The sequence below is a fragment of the Ursus maritimus genome (assembly GCF_017311325.1).
Source record: "Ursus maritimus isolate PB19 chromosome X unlocalized genomic scaffold, ASM1731132v1 scaffold_X1, whole genome shotgun sequence".
Lineage (NCBI taxonomy): Eukaryota > Metazoa > Chordata > Mammalia > Carnivora > Ursidae > Ursus > Ursus maritimus.
The window spans coordinates 19,843,861-19,855,468 of record NW_024423319.1 but is presented as its reverse complement, the minus strand read 5'-3'; the positions used below and the strand labels follow the sequence as shown (position 1 = coordinate 19,855,468).

General features: G+C 58.1%; 1 protein-coding gene across 3 annotated transcripts in view; it reads right to left on the bottom strand.

Annotated features, from left to right (window-relative positions):
- Positions 1 to 1,515: 1,515 nt before the first annotated feature.
- CD99L2 (CD99 molecule like 2) overlaps positions 1,516 to 11,608 on the bottom strand; it is a 109,249-nt gene continuing 99,156 nt past the window's right edge. For 2 of the 3 annotated variants that reach the window (XM_040628112.1, XM_040628108.1), the window contains 3 exons: positions 6,419 to 6,436; positions 5,121 to 5,186; positions 1,516 to 4,016 (listed from right to left, as the gene is read on the bottom strand). In XM_040628112.1, the coding sequence (XP_040484046.1) occupies positions 3,952 to 4,016; positions 5,121 to 5,186; positions 6,419 to 6,436 (149 nt within the window). In that variant the 3' untranslated portion in view covers positions 1,516 to 3,951. The remainder of the gene's footprint in view (positions 4,017 to 5,120; positions 5,187 to 6,418; positions 6,437 to 11,608) is intronic. The other variant, XM_040628111.1, reaches the window with a different exon arrangement.

Sequence of the window (11,608 nt, the reverse complement as noted above, 5' to 3'; positions counted from 1 at the left end):
TCGCAAGGTTTCTCATTTCCCGGAACCCCCTCCAGCTCCGTTCCCCGGCTGCCGAACAGCTCCCTGCCTTTCTCCTCCTGGGGCCGGGGCCATGGCGGGCTGTGCCACCCTCCCCTGCCCGCGGGCCGCCCCCACCCCTTCCCAATCGACAAGCAGCACAACAGCCCCTTTTCCTCTGTGTGTACCTAGCACACAACCGTTTCTAACACAACTTGAAGTATACTGTTGTTACCTAAGCAATTCTTTTTGTTTTATTTAAATATACTAGAATGTAAAACATTCATGGTTCAGATTTTTAAAAACTGGTATAGTATCGTATTTGCCTCATCTGATACACTGTATTTCAACCTGTAATTAAAATAATGTTTGCTCTGTGGGCTTGTTTTTTTTTTTCCCCAATTTTTCTCTTGGGGAAAATGACAAAACCTTCCATACCTGTTATTTTCTGTGCCAAGCACAGTTAATACACGTAAAGTGCCTTTATAGGATTTAGCTCATTTACTAAATCCTAAACGCCAGAAATCTGGTCTTAAGTGTCTTGGCCAAAATGAGTAAGTACTCGGATTTTAAAATCTGAAATGCCCCGCAACCTTAAGCTTGAGGAAATGTTGACAGGGAAGGGCTGGAGCTACCGGAATCAGCGGCAGCTCCGAGGAGGCAGGGCACTCCGTGCAGGCCTGGAGTCCTAGAGTCGAAAAGGGGACAGACTTTGGAGAAGCCCCAGGGTCCCCACCCCAAGTCTACAGAAGTAATGCTGGCCTTTGGGGGAGCTGTAAAGGCCTGGATGAGGCCACACTGGCCCCTGTGGGTTACCCTTCTCACAAGGGCCTCGGGTCCCCGTCCCCCTCCCTGCGGCAGTCCCTGCAGCTATAGGCCCCAGCAGCGACGCCTGATCTGCAAGGCCAGGAGGGCCGCTGCACTGGGCCCTGGCTGGCCACGCAGAACTCTTTACTGAAGACTGCGGTGGGGTCTGGGTCTGAGGACTTATGGCTTTCACGACACGGCTGGCCGGGCACCAAGAGGCCACCCGCCTCAACGTGAAAACCCCATGTCCACCCTGTTCGCCCTCAGAGGTCCGCTGCGTTTCCGGTTTGTAAAGCGCTGCGAGGTGACGACAAGGGCGCACTCGTTCCCAAACGGGCCGCTCTGCGACCAGGCTGCATGAATGATGGCGTGCAGGGACCCCCAGCCCTGCTCAGCCCAAGCAACTGCACACAACTCGAATCCACCCTGGACACTGCATTTCTTTGATGATGGTGCGCACCGGGCTGGGGTATCTGGAGTCCACCCCTCTCGAGCCAGCCCGAGACCTCTGCCTGTCCCTCTGCAGCTCTGGGCCCTGCTCCCACGCGTTGTTCCCCTCCAAACGGAGGAAATGCGAGAACTCTGACCTTCTGGAGAAAACACCTTGAGCTGGGGAGGAGGGGAGGAAGGTTGACCACAAACTGTTAAGGAAAAGAACCAGCATCACTTGACAAAGGAAGTTCCTTCACACCATCAGAATACAATGATCTGTTAGGTTCCATTTCATTTAATGCAAACAAGACCGTTTTACAATTCACATTTAAACACTAGCACAAAAAAGTACAGGGGATTCTGAGATCAGTCTCCACATCTTCCTCAGATAAGCGTCCGAGGCAGCGGGCCTGGCACTGTTCTCTGGGTCCCACGCCAGGAGGGTGCCCCCCACCCCAAGCTCTCCTGCTTCCTTCCTCCTGTGCTCAGAGTTACCAACACTGAGCCTCCGCCCCCCAGGTGAGTGGATATAGACCGGATATTCTCAATTGGCCCTTCTAGTTCACTGCATCTTCCCCATCATCTGGGACAGGCCCAGGGTGGTCAAGGCTACTTCCAGACAGACACTGTTACAAGAGCCTGGGCTTTTGCGGGCGTCCGTGCCTGCCCCCCACGCCTGAAATGAGAGCTGTGCAAACGGGTGGCGCAGTGACCTTCCCGGCCTGTCCAGTCACTAGGAGGTCCGGGTGCTGGGCTGCGGGCTTCTAAGGGAGAGCCAAAGGGGTCTCTCCAATCACCGCCACTGAGAAAACGGATTGGCAGACAGCAGTGACTGTACGTCAGAGCGGGGGAGCGCGGGGTTTCCACCACCACGGAAGCCTCCCTGGCAAGCTCAAGAGGACAGCCGGTAGGGCACACCCTACCTCAGGGCTCCTAGTAGACAAGCTCCATAGCTCCAGCCAGTGACATGCAGGCCACATCACTCCTCGTCTAGCTGCCACCGTGACTAGGACTCCTCTACCTTGCCCGTGGCGGGGAGCTGGCTCACTGACCACACGAGTGCTGCCTCCTTTTTCTTCCTCTGCGATGCCTCGGGCCCTCAGCAGGCACCCGGCGTCCCCTGGGGAGCTGCCAGCGCCACCCTGAGCCTTCCCCGGCGCCTGTTCCCTAGGACACTACGCGGCAACAGGCTGCGGATACAACAATCCTCCAGGGCTGGGGGGGGGGCCGTCGGCCCTGACAGCCCCGGAGCTCTAAGCAGAGGCGTCTCATCAGCGCCCCACGCCCGCCTTGTGGACACCCAGTCCTGGCCCCCGGGGAAGGGGCCTGTCGGGGTAGAGGCGCGCACGGCAATGGATCTGAAGGGTGGCTGGACACGTCTCCCGCACAACTAGGTTTGTCAAATAGCCACGGACACCAGCACACGAGCCATGTATCCTGCAACCTGTGGGTCTGCTACGATTCCAGCTGTTTCCTTAGGAAGCCAGACTCCTCGTCCCAGCTCAGCGGACGCAACGCGTGGGGCTGTCTGCAGCGCCAAGAGGCACGTGGGGCCGTGTCAACAGGACCCCAGCTTCCTGCCGACTTATGCTTCTGGAAGTGCTTTTGGGCACTGCAAACTGATTATCAGTAGACAGTGGCTCTAGACTTTGGCTCAGCCTCAGACAGCAGAGGGCCCAGGGACAGGACCACACTGGGCCAGAACGTTCCAGGAGGCTAGCCCAAACCAGACAGCTCCGGGCCAGGTGAGGGGCAGGCACCGCAGGGCTTTTCATCAGAACAGGGAGGGCAGAATCATCCTAGACCCACGGAGTCAGGCATGTTTCACCAAACCAAGCAAACGTCCCTTTCCCCATCCCCCTCCCACCTCGAACACAATTTTAAGCACAAGACATGCCTGCCTCTGGCTTTGCCGCTTGTTCTTGACGTCTGTAGCTTTGGCTACCAAAATAAGAACACATGCAGGGCGGAAGGGGCACACTCATTTCAATGCATAAATGATGCCTAAAAACTAATCATGTCAGCCAGGAGTCCCCTATGGAATCAGAGGGGAATCGGGCCCAAGAGTGACAGCTTCCTACTTGTCCAGAAGGTTCCTAAACTCTCAGGGCAGGACTATCAAGACATGCAGGTTTGCACTTAAATAAACAAAAAGCCACCACTTGGACCAGCTCTCTGGAAGCCCAGCAGTGTAAAAGCTGCGTGGAGTGTGTGCGTGTATGAGAAGGGTAGTGTGTGTGTGAGCGTGTGGTTACCTGATGCTCGCTCGTTCGCTCCTTGCAGGGGCTCCAAGCAAACCAGGTGCTAACTGGGTCCCTACTGACAACACTGAGGTCCCTGCCAGGGACACAGTGGTCACTGCAGGGTGTAAGGGATCACATTACCCTGGGTTCAAACTCAGCCCGGGAGCATCCAAGTCCTTGTGCCCTCCATCATCTCGGTCTCCCCACTCCCCAGCTCACGAAGGCCTGGGCCAGGCTGGCTTTGGGGAGCAGCGACCCCACGGCTCTGAGGCTGGTGCTGGCTTTCTGCCAGAGTAGGTCTCGGATTCAACACCAAGTCTCTTCAGAGCCTCTGTGGCAGGGCAGGCACAGAAACCAAACTCACACACACCCCGAGCTCATCCGGAGAAGTTAGAATGAGAAGCTGATGACGTCAGAGAAGCAGTAGGGCAGCTGTGGGTCCAAATAAGGAGCTGGTCACGAGCAGTGGCCCTCAGATCCGCGGTGCTTCGGGGGGCGGCGGCTCTGCAGACTGCGTTTGTAGCGTTAAGTATTTCACTAGGGAGAGAAGACCTCTATTAGGAGGGAGTCATCTCCCATCCCCACCGCGCAAAAGGTGCAAATACACGCTCGAGGCTCTGCTGGGGCCCAAAACCCGGTTCCCTGTCTGTTCTGTCCAGGGGCTGGGGCAGCTTGGCCCCTCCCGGCCACCTCCCCTCTGGCGCCCACTAGGTCCCCAGTCAGGGCGACCTTGGGCCCTGGAGAGCAGGAGGAAGGCGGACGACCCCGGTGAAGGGCTCAGCCCGTTTCCTCATCGGTAGAACAGGCACACTCCTGGCGGGGCTTGCTGGCCGGCAGCGGACGCTCACGCTGCGGGGGCCGAGTAAGAACCAGCCAAGGGGATGCCATTGTGGAGGCCGCTTCCCTCGGTCCTCTGCCAGGGCCACGGAGCCCGCACTGTGCGGCACTGCGCTCCCCATCCTAAGCAACACTTGCCCCCGCGACACCACAACGGGCCTGTACCCACTGCTGCCTTCGGCTTGTGATAACACCCACCCCGCCCCGGGCTCCCCAGCCTCCCTGCCTGCTCCTCGTCTTCACTGGCATGTTGCATCTGCCACCGGCTGTATCTGCAAGAGGCTGGCCACTCCAGGCCAGCAGCCTGACCTCACGTGGCCTCCCATCGCCCATGGCTCCCGCACTCAGAAGGTGCTCGACTGCAGAAGGGAGAGGCATGGAGGACCAGAGAGGCACAGGCTCTCCTAAGAGGCTCTGTGTTTCAGTTGAGTCCCTGTTGTCTTTGGGCAGTCTTCAAAACGAAAAGTCAGGGGCCTAATTTCAAGGCTTCCCCACAGCTCTGTGGGCATCTGCCTGGGCTGCATTGGTTTTCCCCGACAGGGAGCAGAAGCCCCACAGCGCACGAAAGTGCTCGACCTGCCACCAGACCTCCCTGGCTGTGGCCCCACTGTCCCTGCTGTCATGAAGCTGGAATCTGGCTCATCAAGGGCAGAGTGCAGTGATTCTGGGGCCCCTGCAGCCGCTTGCTCTGGCTGGAAATTCTAGAAACAGACGCCTTCATGCTTCCCTAGCACTGTTCCACTCAGCGCGCAGCCCACTGACTAGCAGCCCTATAGCAAGAAACGAGGGCCCGTACGGCCTCACCTTGGGGCTCCTCACACACAACGGCTTCCAGGTTCTCGCCCTTCACGTAGTCTGCATTCAGACCCTCTGCAAAGGGCAAAGAGCAGAGTTGGTGACCGACATAGAACCGAAGGGCACCGGACCAAGCCCAGGAGTTCTCATGGTCCTCAGAGAGGACCCACAGCAAAGGCCCCGAGAGCAGGCGCCGCCACATGGGAGACCGGGGGCCAGACAGCAGGCTCAGCACCAGCCATGGGCCCACATGCCAGCCCAGGGTCCAGCGAGGTGGAGAGGGAGCCAAGCACCGCATGAGGGATTGACAGATGCAGGGGGGAGGGGGGCGGGTGGCTGAACGGGGCTTCACCACAGAGATGCCAGCAAAGCGTCCTGCCAGCATACGGCCTTCCCGGCAACACCCGCACCTCTGAGCCACTGGCTCCTCCAGCTGCCGGGAAGATGTGCCTTCCGCATGCCCGCGTGGAGGGCCGTGGCCACGGGGAGCCGTGCTGGTCAGTTATATGGGCCTTCTCCCCACCGACCTCCAACAGGGGCTCAGGGACTCTCGCAGCACCCTGTGCATGCCAGCACTCAGGTCACTGAGCATGCGGGCCTCTGAGTGGACCCCATCCTGCTGCTACTTAGGGGGTGCCCAGAGTCCATGTCACAGCCCTGGATAAGGCTTTATCAGAGCCCTGGGCCTGTGGGAAAATTGGGCCATGGTTCTCACAACCAAATGACTGAGCAGCACCAGACTAAGTCCCTCTGCCACCCAGGGCTCCAGCCAGGCTCCACACCTAGAAAAGGACGCCTGCCTGCTCTGGTGCTTTCGAGGTAGATTCCGGGTAGGCCCAGGAAGAATGTGGGCGTGGCTCGTTGGCAGGTGTGGCTGGCCCTGTGTGGCCAAGGCAGGGGAGGGAGCCGGCAGACGCTGCTCCTGCCTGATGGCCAGGGGCCGGGAGAGGCAGCCCGAGCCTCCCGATCACTGTCCCGCTGCCCCCCTGGCATGCACTGAACATGTCTTCTGCCTGCAGGAAGCCCTCTGGCTGCTCCTCAGCGATGGCCACCCGTGGGCATCTGACTCCCAGACAGGACCCCCAACCCCGGCCACGCATAGCCCAGAAACAGAAGGCCTGGCTGCTGGCATCTTCCCACACACATCAGGGCAAGCTAAAACTGGCTGCGGTCACAGCCAAGTTGGTGAGCACCAGGGAAGGGGTCAGGGTGGAGGGTGGAGCAAGAGCAGCCGGTGGGAGGGTGGACAATGACGCATTACAGCCAAAGCAGAAGAGGAAAACGAGTAAGTGGAAGCATGTCATTACCTTGACCTTCTGCTGCATCTGAAGGCAAGACACAAAGCTTAGTGCCCTGGAGCAAGAAGCGAGCCCCTGGCACTGACCCTGTCACACTGTGACTTTGTCACTAGGGCAGAGATGGAAAGCAGAGGGCCCCCAAAGCCTGGGCCCCTCTGGTGGCAGCAAAGGCTGGAAGCCCCTGAGCACCGACGGGGACAGGCCCCCCCAGCGGCCACGCCCCATCTCCCTGGGGCTTTCCCCGGTGCTCTGCCTTCTGTCACCTCCATGCTGTGCTGGCTGTGGCCACTCTGGGTAGAGGCTTGGCAGAAAGGGTAGGAATGGGAAGTCCCGACCCCAGCTTCTCAGGGGGCTTAGTTGTTCCACAAACATCCATGGGGCTCCTCTCAATTCTGGCCCGGCCTGGGTGCCAGGGACACATCCATGGATGAAGCACACACAGTCCCCCACGGAGCTGCCAGTCCGGAACGCGATGTGGGGCGGTCGGCAGTCAGACGCAGGAACCCAGCCCAATTCGGCCCCGCGGGCCCCAGGCCCGGTCGGCAGGGGGCGCTGTGGCAGCACGCAGCACAGGCGTCTGCTGAGTCCCACAGGCTGGGAGAGCAAGCAGGCTTCCTGGGATGGTGCCCCAGGCCCAAGGATGAGAGCAGCTAGGTGAGAAGCGGGACAGCGGAGAGAGCAGGACACACTCAGGGAGAGAGTATGGCTTCTGGGGACAGGGGTGGCTGGCGTGGCTGGAGCCAAACCAGGAAGGGCTTTGAATGGCCAAGCTCAGTGTCTGGACCAGGACCTGGAGGGCAGTGAGCAACATGGGAGGTCCAGGCAGAGCCATCGCTCTGGCTGCTCCAAGCAGAGAGGAGTATGGGGGCGGGGGAGCAGGGCAGGCGGGAGGCTGATGGAACCATCCCGATGGAGGAGGGGAGACCTGGTCCCGGACAGGCAGAGGCCATGGTGTGGTGATGGAGGTGCGGCCCCAAAGCCGACCTGTGCAGGGGGCACCAGCCCTGGGAGGGGGAACCCACTCACGTGGGAGGAATCCGAGACGGGAGCGGAGACGACTGACAAATTCTGAAGAGTGCTGATAGTGCAGGGGTGGATACGGAAGGGAGATCTTTTTCAAATTTGGGGGATGTGCCACACTCAGTTCCCTTCTGTGTGAGGACAGTGCTTGCACAAGTGTGTCCAGGGCAGGGACTCAGGACAGTGTGGGTTCAGCAATGACAAGGGCATCCTTGACAGATGGGAGGGGAAAGTGGGCGGCAAGGAAGGGGACGGAGGAACAGTGAGATTCCAGAAATTGAGGGGGCATGGGGACCAAGGACATGGGTGGCGGGGCCGGTGGGTGTGGTGTGAAGTCTGCAGACTGAGGGGGGCTGGGGAGGGGGAGCCCTCAGTAGCCACTCAAGCACACCTGCCTCCCCGGCCTGTGCCTCCCCGACCAGCAGGCTGGCCGCCACCTCCAGGCTGCCCTCAGACTGCAGAGCCATGTCCTCCCACAGACTGACTCACAGCCTGAATCTGTCCTCAAGGCCCCTTCTTTTTGGTTTATTCTCCCTCAAATATCACATAAGTTGTTCAACTCTATATGCCAAGGCCTTCATGGTCTCATGTTCTTTGGCTTTGCCTGCTAATCCAATTTGCAAAGCCTCACACCTGTTTTAGAAAACGAGTGTAAAAATCAGGTATTTTCACTTGACTTAGTGGCCCCGCCCGCGTCTCTTAACTGCTCTGCCCTCCCTGTCCCTGCCTCTGGCTCCCCTGTGGATCCAGGGCTTCCGGTCTGCATTCCGTTCTTTCAACAGTCCTCTGAGCCTGTTTCCTTGCCCATAAAGTCAGGATGCCCTTGAACCTGGGGCTGAGGGGGGGTGGTCTCAGGGCGGGACCCCACATGCAGCACTTGACAGTGGCTGGGAAGCCATCCGCACTGTAACTCTGTTACACGACAGGCTTCTTCATGGCTCCAAGCGCCGTGCCCCGGCATATGAGGCATCCCGGCCAGCTCTGACAAGCACGGACTGCACACATCTCCCCGTTAGGGTGATGATGCCGTGGCCACGTCCTCTGCCCCCTGCCACCTATGGATGTGACCTTATTTGGAAAATTGTCTTTGCAAGTGTGATTAAGGATCTCAAGATGAGGTCATCCTGGATTTACGGTGGACCCTACCTGTGATGACAGGTGTCCTTAGAAGAGGAGAAGGCACACAGACACAGGAAAAGGCCATGTGAAGGCAAAGGCAAAGATTGGAGTGGTGGGGCCACAAGCCAAGGGACACCCAGACCCACCAGAAGCTGGAGGAGGCAATGAAGTATCCTCCCCTACAGCCTCCAGGAGGTACAAAACCTGCTGATAACCTTGATCTTGGACTTCTGACCCCCAGAACTGTGAGAGAATAGATTCTGTCATTTTAAGCCACTCCATTTCTTTGCTTTTGAATTAGGACAAAAGAGCTCTAAGGACAATCCAGCTTCCAGTTCCGTACTCTTTCTTGACACCTCCCTGTTCACACCACTCTACAGCCAAGCTTGTGGGTCCATGGTGGGTCAATAGGATCTTAAGCGCGGCAACCATGAACAGTTGTGCAGGTTGTGCACTGAAACATGAACGGTGACCCTGGAGTACTGCCATGCACAGACTGTGTACGTGGTGACCCTGGTCAAGAACATTGTATAAGAGTAAGAGAAGCGAATATGACTGTCAGAGGAACAAAGAGGTGGAGACTGCTGCATTACCTACATGTAAGCATTCTGGGGCCCAGGCTCATTTGTTGGCTCCAGGTTAGAATTAAGGGCAGAGGCCCAGAGAAAGGGCAGGGAAGGGAAGCCTCACAAAAGATGCTCCTAAGCTTCAGGAAAGAGGAAAACCACGCTTGAGCCAGGGCCTCTCACTTGAACTAAAAATCGCCAGTCCTAGAGACACACCGTCAGCAAGCAGTGACACATCAAAGCCGTGCTGGTGACCCGAGCAAGGGCGCCCTTCTTGCTCACACTTGCCAGCATCCCCACAGGGCTCCCAGCCCAGGGCCCCGCAGGCTGGGAAGATGGGGCTCTGTGTGTCACTATTCAACTTACAACTCAGATGCTCTCAGCTACAGTATAAAGTGAAAGCAACCTTTCGCACGTGAAGCACGTGGGGGGGTGCAAACCCCACCCTCTATTCTGCCCCTTGCCTTCCTGCTCCTTGAAAGCCCTTTGTCGTTCCGGTGGCGTGCTGGCTCTCAGAGCCCTCAGCTGGCTGCCTCGTGCTCCCGAGGAGGCCAGGGCATGGAGCAGGCGAGGCCTGAGGCTGAATGGATAGCCCAGGCTCTCTCCCGCTCTGGGAGAGACAAACATCAGCGTCCCTGGGTGCTGTCCACAGAAATACGGTCCGTTCACACTTTGGTCCAGCTGCGACCCGTCCACCCTGGAAAGGCCACTCAGGAGTCGGTCTCGGGCAGGCTGTGGAATGGACCCGAATTGTATCCCTGTTTCTGCCCCCCGCCCCCGAAAGAATCTGGCCACTTATTCGAGGCCATGTGGTGGCTGACTGTACGCTGATGCTGAAGCAGAACTTCTTCCTGCTGGTAGGAGATGTAGCGGAGACTGCGCCGATCAGGGCCATGGCTAGGCGCTGGCCACACTCTGCGATGGTGCCGCCGAGCCGGTTATACCTCTAGGTGGGAGTGGCAGGGGTGAGACAAGAGATCGCGGCACCAGCAGTCCTCAGATCGCTCGGCACCTGGCTCTCCCGTCCGCTAGCTTCGAAGCCGGTCTCAAACGCCCGTGACCCTGAGCAGTGTGATACAGGGCAAAGCCACTTATCTAAGGCCCTTGCCAAGTGCTTCTTGTTTTCCATAAGGATTTCCACCTTGGGAAACCTGGGTCTCAGGCCAGCAGGCTTCCTTCCCATGGGGCCACCTCCCTGGGGACCCCGATTTTCATGCTTAATTCTTTTAAATCACTGGGTCCCTCCACTGCTGGCCGGGTGGCTCTCTACCGGAAACAGTCAGGGGAAGGCCGGCACTAGGTCTCCTCGGGACACAAACCCACCGGATTCAGAGTCATCACTGCCATACCGACCATCACCTGAAAGAAGGACAAAAGCCGTGAGCCCGCATTCCCCCAGCTTGTGCACAGCCTCTTCCCACCTCACTGACTCCGATTCCTCCGCTGCCACAGCACCTCCCCCCAAGTCAATCCCCAGTGGGCTTCTCCCCGACTGGCAAGACCTGCTTCCTTATGCCTCTCAGCTGCAAAGCCCAGACTGCACGTACAACACGTGATCTGTAGAAGGACAGTGACCGCCCTGAGCATGGGTTCTAGCCCGGCTCTTCATACGCGGGAGTCTTCGCAACACGGGGAAGCAGGCGCGCCTAGCCACCCAGATCTTACAGGGGAGGGAGCAGGCTCGCAGGTGAGGGACTTGCCAGCAGGTGGCAGAGCTGGACCCATGCCAGGGACCCTCCTTCTGGATGCTCGCACTACACGTAGCCCATATATGTACTATCTCCTGTAAGAAGTCTCGATTCTTTATCTGACTGCAGAAAATGCTTAAACTTTGTGTTTTTTAAAAACAAGGATGGAAGACTAGCATTAAAACAACTCATAACACCTAGAGAGATCTGCAGTTAATATTTCAGATTACTTGCCTCCTGGGCCTAGTGCTTGACATGTTTTTCTTCACATCCAGCCATTTCCGTTGGCATAATGTAGGAACGTACACAGCTACAGGAGTGTTCAAGGCCTCCTACCTCTGCCTTGGCACATAAGCAAATGGAGGCTGGCAGTCCCTGATCCAGTATTTTGAAATTCAAAAGGCTCCAAAACATCACAGAATGGAGAACAGATCAGGGGGTGGCAGGGATTAGGGCAGGTGGGGGGGGTGACGGTGTGACTCTGAAAGGGCCCTGCGGTGACTGGTCTCTATCGGGGCCCTGGTGGTGGTCCCACGTGCCTATACCTACGAGCGTGATCAAACTGCGCAGAACTCCACACACAGGCCATTTGTCAGCCTCGAGCGCTCCCTTCTCCTCAGGGCAGAGTGCTCTTTCATGGAGGGAGGCTGTACCCCTAGGGCCCAGGATTTTTGAGGGAAACCGCTCCGGGATGTTGGGAGGCAATGAACTCTGGTACTTCCTTCACCAACTGGAGTCCGGCGATGCGTACATTCATGGACTGTAACACACACGCCCCTCTGGGGGGGGGGGTGTTGGTAACGGGA